At 48.5% G+C, this 14,090-nt stretch overlaps 1 protein-coding gene and 1 pseudogene across 1 annotated transcript; one reads left to right on the forward strand and one right to left on the reverse strand.

Annotated features, from left to right (window-relative positions):
- Nucleotides 1–6,870: 6,870 nt before the first annotated feature.
- Nucleotides 6,871–10,497, reverse strand: LOC123121011 (cyclin-dependent kinase inhibitor 4). The gene is made up of 3 exons (XM_044540962.1): nt 10,026–10,497; nt 7,576–7,776; nt 6,871–7,377 (listed from the first exon to the last, which is right to left on the reverse strand). Exons 1-3 carry the CDS (start codon nt 10,328–10,330, stop codon nt 7,311–7,313), a joined length of 573 nt encoding a protein of 190 aa, XP_044396897.1. The 5' UTR covers nt 10,331–10,497; the 3' UTR covers nt 6,871–7,310.
- A 1,700-nt stretch (nt 10,498–12,197) lies between these two features.
- Nucleotides 12,198–13,790, forward strand: LOC123078325 (uncharacterized; annotated as a pseudogene).
- Nucleotides 13,791–14,090: the final 300 nt, after the last annotated feature.

A 14,090-nucleotide genomic window follows, 5' to 3' on the forward strand; every position in this document is an offset into this window, starting at 1 on the left:
ACTTTCGGAGAAGCCTGTATTTACAAGAAAGTGAGTGGGAGCTCTGTAGCATTTCTGATATTATATGTGGATGACATATTGCTGATTGGAAATGATATAGAATTTCTGGATAGCATAAAGGGATACTTGAATAAAAGTTTTTCAATGAAAGACCTCGGTGAAGCTGCTTACATATTAGGCATTAAGATCTATAGAGATAGATCAAGACGCTTAATTGGACTTTCACAAAGCACATACCTTGACAAAATTTTGAAGAAGTTCAAAATGGATCAAGCAAAGAAAGGGTTCTTGCCTGTGTTACAAGGTGTGAAGTTGAGTAAGACTCAATGCCCGACCACTGCAGAAGGTAGAGAGAATATGAAAGATGTTCCCTATGCATCAGCCATAGGATCTATCATGTATGCAATGCTGTGTACCAGACCTGATGTGTGCCTTGCTATAAGTTTAGCAGGGAGGTACCAAAGTAATCCAGGAGTGGATCACTGGACAGCGGTCAAGAACATCCTGAAATACCTGAAAAGGACTAAGGATATGTTTCTCGTATATGGAGGTGACAAAGAGCTCACCGTAAAAGGTTACGTTGATGCAAGCTTTGACACTGATCCGGACGATTCTAAATCGCAAACCGGATACGTGTTTACATTAAACGGTGGAGCTGTCAGTTGGTGCAGTTCTAAACAAAGCGTCGTAGCGGGATCTACATGTGAAGCGGAGTACATAGCTGCTTCGGAAGCAGCGAACGAAGGAGTCTGGATGAAGGAGTTCATATCCGATCTAGGTGTCATACCTAATGCATCGGGTCCAATGAAAATCTTTTGTGACAATACTGGTGCAATTGCCTTGGCAAAGGAATCCAGATTTCACAAAAGGACCAAACACATCAAGAGACGCTTCAACTCCATCCGGGATCTAGTCCAGGTGGGAGACATAGAGATTTGCAAGATACATACGGATCTGAATGTTGCAGACCCGTTGACTAAGCCTCTTCCACGAGCAAAACATGATCAGCACCAAGGCTCCATGGGTGTTAGATTCATTACAGTGTAATCTAGATTATTGACTCTAGTGCAAGTGGGAGACTGAAGGAAATATGCCCTAGAGGCAATAATAAAGTTATTATTTATTTCCTTATAATCATGATAAATGTTTATTATTCATGCTAGAATTGTATTAACCGGAAACATAATACATGTGTGAATACATAGACAAACAAAGTGTCACTAGTATGCCTCTACTTGACTAGCTCGTTAATCAAAGATGGTTATGTTTCCTGACCATGAACAAAGAGTTGTTATTTGATTAACGAGGTCACATCATTAGTTGAATGATCTGGTTGACATGACCCATTCCATTAGCTTAGCACACCGATCGTTTAGTATGTTGCTATTGCTTTCTTCATGACTTATACATGTTCCTATGACTATGAGATTATGCAACTCCCGTTTACCGGAGGAACACTTTGGGTGCTACCAAACGTCACAACGTAACTGGGTGATTATAAAGGAGCATTACAGGTGTCTCCAAAGGTAGATGTTGGGTTGGCGTATTTCGAGATTAGGATTTGTCACTCCGATTGTCGGAGAGGTATCTCTGGGCCCTCTCGGTAATGCACATCACATAAGCCTTGAAAGCATTACAACTAATATGTTAGTTGTGAGATGATGTATTACGGAACGAGTAAAGAGACTTGCCGGTAACGAGATTGAGCTAGGTATTGGATACCGACGATCGAATCTCGGGCAAGTAACGTACCGATGACAAAGGGAACAACGTATGTTGTTATGCGGTCTGACCGATAAAGATCTTCGTAGAATATGTAGGAGCCAATATGGGCATCCAGGTCCCGCTATTGGTTATTGACCGGAGACGTGTCTCGGTCATGTCTACATTGTTCTCGAACCCGTAGGGTCCGCACGCTTAAGGTTACGATGACAGTTACATTATGAGTTTATGCATTTTGATGTACCGAAGGTTGTTCGGAGTCCCGGATGTGATCACGGACATGACGAGGAGTCTCGAAATGGTCGAGACGTAAAGATTGATATATTGGAAGCCTATGTTTGGACATCGGAAGTGTTCCGGGTGAAATCGGGATTTTACCGGGTTACCGGGAGGTTACCGGAACCCCCCGGAAGCCATATGGGCCTTCATGGGCCTTAGTGGAAAGGAGAAAAGGGCAGCCCAAGGGGGCTGCGCACCTCCCCCCTCCCCTAGTCCTATTAGGACTAGGAGAGGTGGCCGGCCACCCTTCTCCCTCTTTCCCCCCTTGGGGAATCCTAGTTGGAATAGGATTGGGGGGGAGTCCTACTCCCGGAAGGAGTAGGACTCCTCCTGCGCCCTCTCTCCTGGCCGGCGCCCCCTCCCCCCTTGGCTCCTTTATATACTGAGGTAGAGGCACCCTAGAACACACAAGTTGATCCACGTGATCTATTCCTTAGCCGTGTGCGGTGCCCCCTTGCCACCATATTCCTCGATAATACTGTAGCGGAGTTTAGGCGAAGCCCTGCTGCTGTAGTTCATCAAGATTGTCACCACGCCGTCGTGCTGACGGAACTCTTCCCCGACACTTTGCTGGATCGGAGTCCGGGGATCGTCATCGAGCTGAACGTGTGCTCGAACTCGGAGGTGCCGTAGTTTCGGTGCTTGATCGGTTGGATCGTGAAGACGTACGACTACTTCCTCTACGTCGTGTCATCACTTCCGCAGTCGGTCTGCGTTGGGTACGTAGACAACACTCTCCCCCTCGTTGCTATGCATCACATGATCTTGCGTGTGCGTAGGAAATTTTTTGAAATTACTACGAAACCCAACACGGTTAGCCCGCTTCAATGAGGCACAGCAACCGGAGTTGGTTCCTCGAGAAGCTACATCCGCATTGAAGCGGCGACAAACGAGAGATCGCATCGGTCAGCACCGCCCTCCGTCTGGTCACGTTGTGCGGCATCAATGCCGGCCGCTCCATCCTCTAGGAGCGACATGAATGTAGTGTCGTAAGTGGCGTGTGCATCAGAAGGAAAGTGTGGGAGAAGCGAGTAGTGGTTTTAGGTGGGCTAGGACAGTCAGAAGCAGGCTTGGGAGCGGTCCAGACTCCCGCAAAGCCTTCCATGTCTGTCTCTAGTTTACGGGAGAAAACACGTCCGGACCGCGCCGCGGGCCAATACACGACCGCGTTAGATGACTTCCGTGGTCCGGACAACGCAGTCCGGACGTATGCGGGAGGTTTACGGGTCAGCGTTGGAGATTCCCTTACTTCACAAGAACTGCCAAGGAATTTGCTAACCTTCATATCGACGATTAGCCCCACATAGGGGACATGATGTTGTTTGAATTTTGACATTTAAAAAGTTGTATAGTTTCAGGGGGTGAAAGCAACTTCAATGTGCCGACCCAAATTGTCCATGCGTGTTCTTTTGGGTCGAAACAAACACAACAAAAGTCGGCCCAATGCGGTGACCCAAACGGATGCGCGTCCGCTTTTTCTCCGCCGCGTGACCCATTTTTCTCCTAAATTTGGGCCGCATTTGCGTCAGCGCAGACACGAAACGGATGCGCGTGGCGCCCGCCCTTGTCCTCCCCTAGCCTGCCAGTCGGTGGCACATTGACCATTCCATCTTCCTCCCATCGACAGCCAGCACATCCGGCCACCCCAGCACTTCATCGTTGCCGCCGCCACCCAGTTTTGGTGCCCAGGCTAGCCGTCTACACCCACTTAGCTCCACCCGCAACACGCCACCTTCCAATGTCGCCATCACTGCCGCCTCACCCCACCGTCGCCGCAGCTTCCCGACGTTGCCACCCCCACCCCTGCCTGCAGCACCCAAGTGTGGCGACCTCGCTCGCCGAACACCGACAGCTTGCTACCTGGTCCAGGGGGAGGCGCGAGGCTCTTCATTGGCCAGCTTCTTCCACGAAGCCTGCAAACTGTTCGACGGTTCGCCCGCAAGGTACAACTGGACTCCAACGATGAGTTCTTTTTCCGCAATTTCATTTGTGACTCGGATGATTCTTCATCCAAGGATGAGGAGCTTGTGGCTGTTGTGTTGGTCGTCATGACCACCTTAGTAGGCAGCGGCCAATGTTCAGGGGCTCGATCCCAGGGCACACTCCGGCGTTGAATCGCAACCGAGAGAGCTACCATTTCCTACTCTGGAAGGACTACTTCGAGTCCCCCAACCCGCTCTTCAAACACCACCTATTCCGGCGCTGTTTCTGTATGGCTAGACAGGTGTTCAACCGTATCTGGGAGGGCATGGTGGGGTACGATAAGTATTTCGAGTGCAAGGAAGATGCCCTGGGAAAGATTGGCTTCTCCTCAGAAATGCACTGCAGCTATTCAGATGCGTGGCGTTCACGGTGTTCTCATTAATGAGTATGTTTGAATGAGCGAGTCCACGTGCCTAGACTCCATGTATAGGTTTTGCAAGGTTGCGGTAGCACTATTTGGCATGGAGTACTTGAGGAGCCAAATGCTGCAGATACAACCCGATTGTTGGCAATCAATGTCAGAGGGGCTTTCCAGAGATGCTTGGTAGCATAGATTGTATGCACTGGGAGTGGAAGAACTGCCCTTCTGCTTGGTAGGGGCAGTATAGGGGCCATGTCAAAGCTTGCACGGTCATACTCGAGGCCATGGCTTCACAAGATCTCTGGATTTGGCACTCTTTCTTCAGCATGGCAGGATTTCACAACGACATCCATGTGCTACAACGCTCTCCGGTGTTTGCAAGGCTTGTAGAAGGCAACTGCCCAGAGGTCAATGTTGAGATCAATGGCCATCACTACAATAAAGATACTACCTAGCTGATGGTATCCATTCTCAGTGGACTACTCATGTGAAGACAATCCCCAACCCTGTAGGAGAGAAGAGGAAGAGAGTGCTAGGAAGGATGTGAAGCGTGTCTTTCGTGTTCTTCAATCTCGATGGGGCATCATTCGGTATCCTGCTAGAACTTGGAGTACCAAAAAGTTGTGGGAGGTGATGATTGCTTGTGTAATCATGCATAATATGATCGTAGAGGATGAGCGTCTGGAACGTATCTATGACCAAGGGTTTCAGTTTCAGGGTGAAAATATTGTGCCTGAGCATGGAGGAGTGTTTGCACAGTTCACCGCATTTCGTTATCAAATGCGTGATTGGGAAACTCACACTCAGTTGCAAGATGATTTGTTGAGCATATGTGGACTCACGTTGGCAACCAAGAAATGTATCGGCTATCTTTTTTTAATGTATTTGAAACAATTTAATTATTATTTGGCTTGTAAACTATGAGATGTTTATTGGTTGTCAAACTATGAGATATTTGTATTTTGTTTCAATTATGTGAACTAGAGCGAAATTTTCATATGTTTACAAAAAGAGCTAAAAATGAACGCAGGCCGGTCGCAAGGACGAAAATGTGTCCGCACATTAGACGTACGGCCAACCCAAACAGAGAAAGGGACAGATAGGCTGACCCAAACGGATAAAAAAGGTACAAAACACGCTTTCATTTGGGTCGGCGTATTAGAGTTGCTCTGAGCCGTATCTTCAACAACACAACCTTGCTGGAGTTTCTCTCTCTCAAAAAAAAAGGCATACAGTTACCATTTTTTTCAAAATAAAAGTGTACAGTTTCACGAGGGTGAACCGTCTCATCACCAGATTTAATAAAACATTTAAGAATATCAAATGACAGCAACGTCTCAATGAATTGCATAACATTTCAATGAATTCAACGTAAGATTTCAATCAAGAGACTGTAAGCTAATCGCAGGAAAGGATTATATTTTATTAATTCAGAATTCGCTCTGACAGGTACTCCTTCCGTTTCGAATTACTTTCTTCATCAGGAATTACTTGTCATAGAATACATCTATTTCTGGGACAAGTAATTTCGGATGAAGATAATCTAACCGTTTCATGAATCAGACTTATATAGACGTGTCAGTGTGTTTATTCACTTATTTCAGTGTGTTGAAATATCCGAGACGTCTAATAATTCAGAACAGAGGTGGTACCTGATTGGGTTGATACGCCCGGCTTATATAAAATGAAAGTCACGCTGTCCCGGGGAACATAGGATCAGATGGCTGCAAATAAGTAGTGCCTTTAGATTAGCAGAGCACAGCAAGATGGATGGAGGGACACTAAATCAACAGTTCTTGAGAATCGCACATGCTGTATGGCCTTGGATGCTGTCAGTCTTAAGAAATAAGCCTAAACCTTACAGATACAGATGCATTGGATACACCGGCCAAAATCTGATAGTGTAGAAAACAACTAGACAAAATTAACTAAGCACCTGTTAGGTTGCACTCCAAAGATCAAGTCAACATATTTACCCTTTTTCAATACAAATAGTAGTATATGATGATCTAATGGTAAATGAAAAGCACTGTCATTCATCTCGGAAAAGGAAGCCCAAGATGGCAAGTGGAAAGGAGAAAGGCCGCCGGAGACCAGACACCAAAAGGGGGTGAAAAGATGGACACTGTCAAAACCACTACTACCAGTTTAACAGCAGAGTAGGAAAAAAAGAAGAGTGGCCAGTGCAAGTGCAACAAGCCCAAATGACCCATCCCAGTCAAAAAGCACTGGCAGCTTGCACAGTGAAAGGATCACCCACTAAAACACATTGTGTGGCAGCTTGCACAGTGAAAGGATCACCCACTAAAACACATTGTATCACACATCACAATGCACAAAAGTTGGCAAGCATTGGAGAACTCCCAAGTAGAATCCAGGCTCATGTATTGCAGCAGCAGTAGCAGTAGCTGAAAGTTGAGAGCATGAGCAATGGAGCATAGCAAATAAAAAGCATCGAAGCAATAATGGCACACAGGCAGTGGCGTCCTTGACTGAGCAAGATGCCACTGCATATCAAGGGCACATGAATTTCAAGCACCGTCACCAGCCTTTTCACATACCATGAACCAGAAGGTAATAGACGGAAGTTACAGCACTTCAGGTGCAATGCAGCACAACACTGGAATGCAGATGGCACTGCAGCCCAGCCCACATTACAAGTTAAGCTGTGATACAATATCTAGCTAGCTCTACTACATTAGTCTGGCAACTGGTAACAGATGATAAGATCAGGCCCTAGAGGTGGTCATTACAGAATGAGCTGCTAACGGTTACATTGGAGTTTGAGGGATTAGGGTGTAACTCAGCATTACTTCTGTATGTTACACGACCATTGAGGCTACTACAGGCTAACCTAATTCTTTTTACAACGGAAACAAAGCTAACACGACGGGGCGCGCCTTTACCACGACGCTAAGGTGGAGGGAGCGGAGAAGTACATGGTGCTCTCCTTCCTGGAGAATTATCAGTCTAGCTTCACCCACTCGTATCGGCCTGGGAGAGGACAGTCGTTCACAGGATCAAAGTTGTACCTGAAGATTATTAAGCCATGAAACCATGTTGTTAGTGTTATAATCACACTTTTTATCAAGAGCAAAGGCGTAAACATATCACGTGTCAAAACCACATTGCACGCTGAGTTGGCATTCTTCACTGCGAATATATTGAAAGATTTCCCTTTTTTTAATTAGACAAGGCTAACTGACTGAGAGAACCAAACAATGCCGTACTTGTCGATGAAGGCTTGCTGTTGCGGTTGCTCCGCAGCAGAGAAGAACTCATTCATCTCTGCTGAACATGGAATAATATGGCGCGCTGGAGCTTGCACCCTGCGATGGGAATTCGAGTGGCTCGGTCTTGTTGTGGATCCAGGAGTGCTTATCGTTCCCGAGTCCCTAATCAAGCTGCAGGGCGTCGTCTCCCTGGTACCCCTGCTAGCCACAAAACATACATACACACTCAATTTTTAGAAACAACCATAGAGAGGAAGCATAGCAAAAGGGAAAAAATCACCTGTAACTTAACAGGGTATGGAAAAAGAAGAACACATATCAATAGTCATAAAAAATAAGGAATCCCCCCCTTATGAGTATCCGGGGTTGTTTGGTTCTAACTAGGCCTAGCAATGCCACAATTTGCCACACATTTCTTACCAAACTTGCCTAAGGTTAGTTCAAACAAATTGGGGCCACAAGTTGCCTAACTAAACAGCCCTTCAATCTATCTCATATGCCATATAAAGGCTAGCACACAACCGAAACACCAGGCCCATGGGAAACAAAAAAATGGTTGGGGCTAGGTAACCCCTAAACTCTCAGTGTCACATGAGTAGGCCAGGTTCTCCCCCACCCAGCCAATAACTCCAGCCCCAGTATCCGAAGCTGCTGCCAAAGTTAGGCCGGCCACCATCAGTGGCCCAACAACACACTGTCTCTGCACCTGGCTATTACGCCTGGGAGGGCCATGGATGATTTTTAGACACGCGCTGTTGAAATCACGCACATCCACCCTCCAAGTACTGTTTAGGACGTGCATGAGGAGCCCAGGAATGCAGACCCACCACTGTTCAGGACCATGATCCACTGATGCAGTAGTACCATCAGGCCATGGCTAGAGATGCAAACAGCTCGCAGTTGGTGCATGCCATCCCCACCACCACCAAGACACCTCCAAGCTGTGGCATACCTGATGGTGCACCAACGAAAATGGCACAGGCTACTCCCTCGCTCCTCCCTCCCTCCCTCCCTCCCTCGCTCGCTCGCTCCCTCCCTCCCTCCCTCCCTCGCTCCCTCCCTCCCTCCCTCCCTCCCTCCCTCCCTCTCTCTCTCTCTCTCTCTCTCTCTTACCTGCACCCATTGTCCCTTACAAACAAGTGCCCCCACAATGTGGTACTTAGGCTGATGGTGCAATGCATGTAGCAAGAAATGGCGCTATCATAGCATAAACACGCAGGCTAAATGCGGATTTTGACCAGCTTAGGTAGGCGAAGATGCGTACCTACTAGGAGTACTTACAAGATAATACAATCAAAACATATGTTAGCTCCTGACACATACCAAAATGTTTCTGGCCAAAAACTGCAGAAGCTATAGTCTAGCTTATCCTAAAGCGTTCTTGCTTTCCTAGCTTGTACACTAAAAACTGCACACAAATCTCTGGTACAGAGGGATGGGACGACCCCTCCTTTCACTTCAACATTTAATGGCGGTGACAATTTGGGGCCATAGCCCAGGAAGAGGTTTTACCGCGACATGACATTTTTCTCACCTTCCAGAACCCAAAGAAGTGACAGGCTAGTAGTAGAGAACCCATCAAGAAATGAGGTCTCTGAAGGGTGGGTGCTTTTGTGGGGATATATGAGAGAAATTTCTTGCAAAAGGCGAGGGCTTTTGATTGCTAAAAGATTGGGAGGTCCCTACCACCTCCATCACAACAAGCAAAGAAAAACAGGGGAGAGGCCATGGGGGAATGGTGGAAAGAACAGGAGGGAAAGGAGGATGCTTTTTCCCTCCCACTAACGAAAAGGGGGCAAGGCTACTGGATGAAACCCCACTAAGAGAGGCCAAATACCACACTAGTGTTATAATTGAGCTTTGGGGTGTAACAACTTGACTTGAACAAAATCGAAACATAGAAAGAAATTGGGGATTTCTTGAGATAAATTGGCCACCAGGCAAGCATTTCGCGGCTGCTTGGCACTAATTTCTTCAAAATAGGCTACTGAGAAGTGGTTCTTGGAATAAATTTTTGGAATAGCTAAACCCATTACGAGCAACGCAGAGGGCCAGGAAATTAACAGAGCAAAGACATCACTCACACTAGATTAAAGAAACAAGGAAAAACACACCGAAATTTAAGCAACAACAGAGGGCTATTACATCGCTCAAACAGCGAAAGAAGAGTTAGACGGAAAAATCCCCAATAAACAGCAAAGTTTAATAGTAACAAAGATATTGGGGAAAATAGCATCCACACCAAATTCGAGCCCCGCACGCAGCACGGATAGAACAAGCCAAATTGACAAGGAGAAATGAAACGAGCCGAAGCGCGAAATAGAAGAAGCAATCCAAAGCTTCTCGGTACGACACAAAACCCTAAACCCTAGCACGGTAATAATCCCCCCGCCGAGAAATAAAACCCCAATAACCGAAGAAAATCGCCGGCGCAGGAGAAGGCTCACCTCCCCATGGCCTCCGACTCGAGCACGTTCTCACCGAAGGACACCTCGTCGGCCTCGGCCTCGGCCTCGACACGCTCCGCCGCGGCCGCCCTCCTCCTCGCCGGCGGCGGCGGCGGGGGCAGCTTCTCGAGCTTCCGGCTCCTGAGCTCCAGGTACTCCCCCTGGTCCTTGGCCACCGCCGCCCCCTGCGGCTGCCTCTGCATCGCGAGCGCTCGTGCGCGGGTGCGGACCCCTAGCGGCGCGGCGGCGACCTCCATGACGGCCACCTCGCCGGAGACCTTGGGCTTGCGCATGTACTTGCCCATGCGCGGCGCGGCCCGGGCTAGGGTTTGGGCCCCCCTGGGTGCGCCTGGCGGATTTAAGCGAGGCGCGGGTAAATTGGTAGGCGGAGCGGGGAGCGACGAGGCCCGGGAATAATGGGGGAGGCAGGGGAGGCTTGGCTTGTAGAGGAAGAGGGGACGAGCGGGGTTGGGGATGGGTGGGTGTTGCTATTTACAGAGTACAGACGGAGGCTTAGGTAAGAGAGAGAGAGAGAGAGAGAGGAGAGGAGGGGCGGCTTGCTTTCATTTGGATTTCCTTTTCGACGGAATCTTATTTTTTATGGTTTCTACTAGGGAAAGGAATTGGGACCTATTTTTCCTTTTCAATTTTCGTTTTTATGTGGGTCGCAGGATCCTCCGTGACAGTTTAGGATGGCCTGCCGTGCTGTGTGCATTTGCTTGTTCACGCGTTGATGGGGTAGTGACGGGTGTTCGAGCATGATATTCCCTCCCATCCTTTGTTTACTTTGCATATAAGATCTGCATGAAGTTAAACTTTGTAAAGTTTGACCGAAAAATATTTAAATTTTACAATACAAAGTAAATATAAATTTAATTTTATATTATAAAAATTTAGTACTCCGCACTGGTGGTACTTCAGAGTATTACATATGTTAATATTTTTTAATATAAATATGATCAAATTTTACGAAGTTTGAATTCGAATAAATCTTATATTCAGAGTAGAAATGACCGGAGAGTGTACTCGGTACTGGTGGTACTTCTAGGAAACACTATGGATGCTTCTAGGAAACACTATGGATGCTTATTTATTTATTTTAGAAACACTACGAGTGCTCACTAGGGGCTGCTCACGGCGTTATACATATAGTTGAACGTAAGGACGGAATGCGGTCTAGAATACAATGAGCCAAAGAGCTAGTATCAGCTAGGCTCAATGAGGCTCCAACCTAAGACGTGAGATACCAGAGGGGATACCCGTCACAGGACCAAGTGTCTACAGTCGGATCGCCACTCAACAGCCTTAGTCGGATGACCTGCAGTTGGTTGTACCCTAGGATTTCATGAGTACCACCATGACCCAACGTTAGAGTAATCTCTACTACCTAAAAGAAACGGAGCGTTCCGTTTCCCCTCTTACGTTGCTCGCCGTCGTCGTTCCTTGTCCGCTCGCCCCGTCTAGACGCATATGGGCCAAGCCCCGCAAAAGCCCACATCAATCTGGGTAGATTAGCGTCAGCTCCAACCCATCTCTCCCCATCGCTCCTCAGCCGCCGCTCGTCCTTTCTGCTGCTCGACCCCCTCCGCCGCTGCCCGCCCTCCTCGGCCCGACCACACGGCCGCACTTGCCGCCGCGGCTGCTGGTCCGCCGAGGCCTGCCGCCCCTAGCCCACATCATGTTGGTCTCTTCGATCTGGCGGCTGCGCCCACACAAGCCTCGCCAGCGTCGCGGCCGTTATCCACGTCGACCTCACCTCCCAAAAGCGGCGACGTGTCCTTCTCTTTGCTCCATCGACAATTGCTCCATCATGGTGGCGCAAGATCGGCGAGTTGTGGCTGGGACTACATGAGGCGCCCGCGAAGAAGCAACGGAACTGGTTGGAGATGCGGCACCGGCCGAGCAAGATCATGGGTAATTGATTAATTAGTAACTGATATAATCAGATGATTTCTTGGCAATTGCTTGGGAGGCTGCATGGTGTTTCTTAGATGCCTTTTTACCTGTCATCAAAAGAATAGAGTGCCATATCATGATACAAATTCATCCAAACTCTTGTGTTTGTAGTTTGTACTTAATTTGATTTCTATGTATGCATGATTAATCGTTATTGTTATGTTTGGTCATGCAGATTGCACGGAGAAACTCATGCAGATTGCTAGCTAGGAAACCATGGCCGTCATGAAAGCGAGGAAAGCAATCAAGAGATCAACTTCCGCCACCGCTGACGCCAGAGCCGGAGCCAGCAGCTCCATGTCCATGGCGCCTCCGCCCAGTCCCGGCCGGTTTAACGAAATCAAGCACCCGTCGCCGCTGCCTCCCGACGTCTACTTCAACCCGACAAACGCGGATAGCATGGGGTTCCTCAACCGGTGGATCGCCGGCGACGACAAGATGTCGGACGCACGGGGGTTCATCTTCCACGCCGACATGTACGCCAATGGTCCCTACGCGTTGCTGCAGCTTCACCCGCCGGCCAGCGCCCGTGCGGCTAGCACACCTGGTGGTTCCTCGGCGAGTCCAAGTTCCAGAGCCCGTGCGCGACGACCAAGAACAAGCGCGCCGACCTCATCGTGCAGACCGGCGGGTACTGGCGGCTGGAGCATACCAAGGAAGAGCTTCCTGAAGAGCGAGGGCTTAAGAATATATGTCGGGTTCTACTGTGTCCGGTCCCCATCCTAGAAGCGCAAGACGCCGTGGCTCATGCAGGAGTTCACCCGTGACAGGGATAGGGGCGCCGGCAGGAAGTGCGTGCCTGCGCTCCACAAGATATATGTCACGCCGCGCACCACCAACGAGGGCCTGAGGGGAGTCTACGGGAAGGACGTCGTGACGGTGGGCATCAAGAAGCATGTCCCGGCAGACTATTTCGCCACTACCGCCACGTTGATGCCCCCGGGGAGTGTCCGTGTTCTCCGACAAGAGCAAGAAGCTGCCACATGCGTCGAATCTGCCGCCTTCGCTCCCCGCCTCTTCCTCATTACGGTGGCGCGCGACGGCCAAAACTTCATGAAGGTATTTGAATGTGGTATGGATCAATGGCATAACCATGTGTCTTCTGTAGCATATTGCTTAGATGTGAGGGGCAGTAGCAATAAGGGCCTTCGTTTCTTTACGTCCTCCCTTTCTTCTAGCCTCCTCGAGTCCAGCGGCTGGAGTCCACATGACCTGCTTCCCCCCTTCGTGTGGGTGAGGCAAGGAGATGAACAGATCCGGCAAGCGCTTGCAGAGAACGAGGCCAACGTTGTCGCTGCCAGCGGAGTCCACGCCGTTGTCTACCTCATCTTATCTTTCTGCGGTACGGCAAAACAAATCACACTCAGTTCATTTCTGTACCCATGCTTTTGTTCCAGTCATTTTTGGTTCCCAGGTTGTTTCACTTTCCTATAGCTTCTACATTTGTATCATTTTTTTTTGAAGTAATAGAGTAGGTCTGAGATTATTTTTTTCTAAAGAATTTCAGTATATGAACGGGTTGTATAGTATCTGTAGTTAATACTGTCCACCATAATTTACACATTTTATGTGATAATGGAAATAATTGTAGGGAATAGCGAAGCATAAGCTCAAATGGTTTGGTTATTTAACTGGGTTTTCAGTTTTCTCATAGACATCTACAGATTTGGACCAACAGGACATGATGGTCGGCGGGTTATTTAACTATGGTCTTTCTTCTTCGTTATCAATTCGTCAGCTCTGCTGCTGGGAGCCGCGGACCTCATTGGAAAGGAAATACGGAATTGCTCCACACACGACATCATGTAGCCGATCCATGGACGGCAATAAATCCAGCGAACAAAGTGTGGGATGTGGACGAGTTTTGGTGGCTGGGATTTATTGTCGTGCACTGGTCGTCTAAATTAGTCGTCCGCCTAGCAGTGCTCAAGGAAATAACTTGAAGAGGGCGTATAAGGAGAGGAGGAAGCTCCTCTGACGTACGGCGCCTGCCGTTAGGCCACTGACAGGTGGGTCAAGTTTCAGTCGGGCCCATGAGTCAGCGACGGAACGGCACCCTGCCGCACGGCAGGGGATCCTCGTCCATAAGGAGATGCCAATGGAAAAGAG

This window comes from Triticum aestivum, chromosome 1B (genome assembly GCF_018294505.1).
Source record: "Triticum aestivum cultivar Chinese Spring chromosome 1B, IWGSC CS RefSeq v2.1, whole genome shotgun sequence".
NCBI classification, from domain to species: domain Eukaryota; kingdom Viridiplantae; phylum Streptophyta; class Magnoliopsida; order Poales; family Poaceae; genus Triticum; species Triticum aestivum.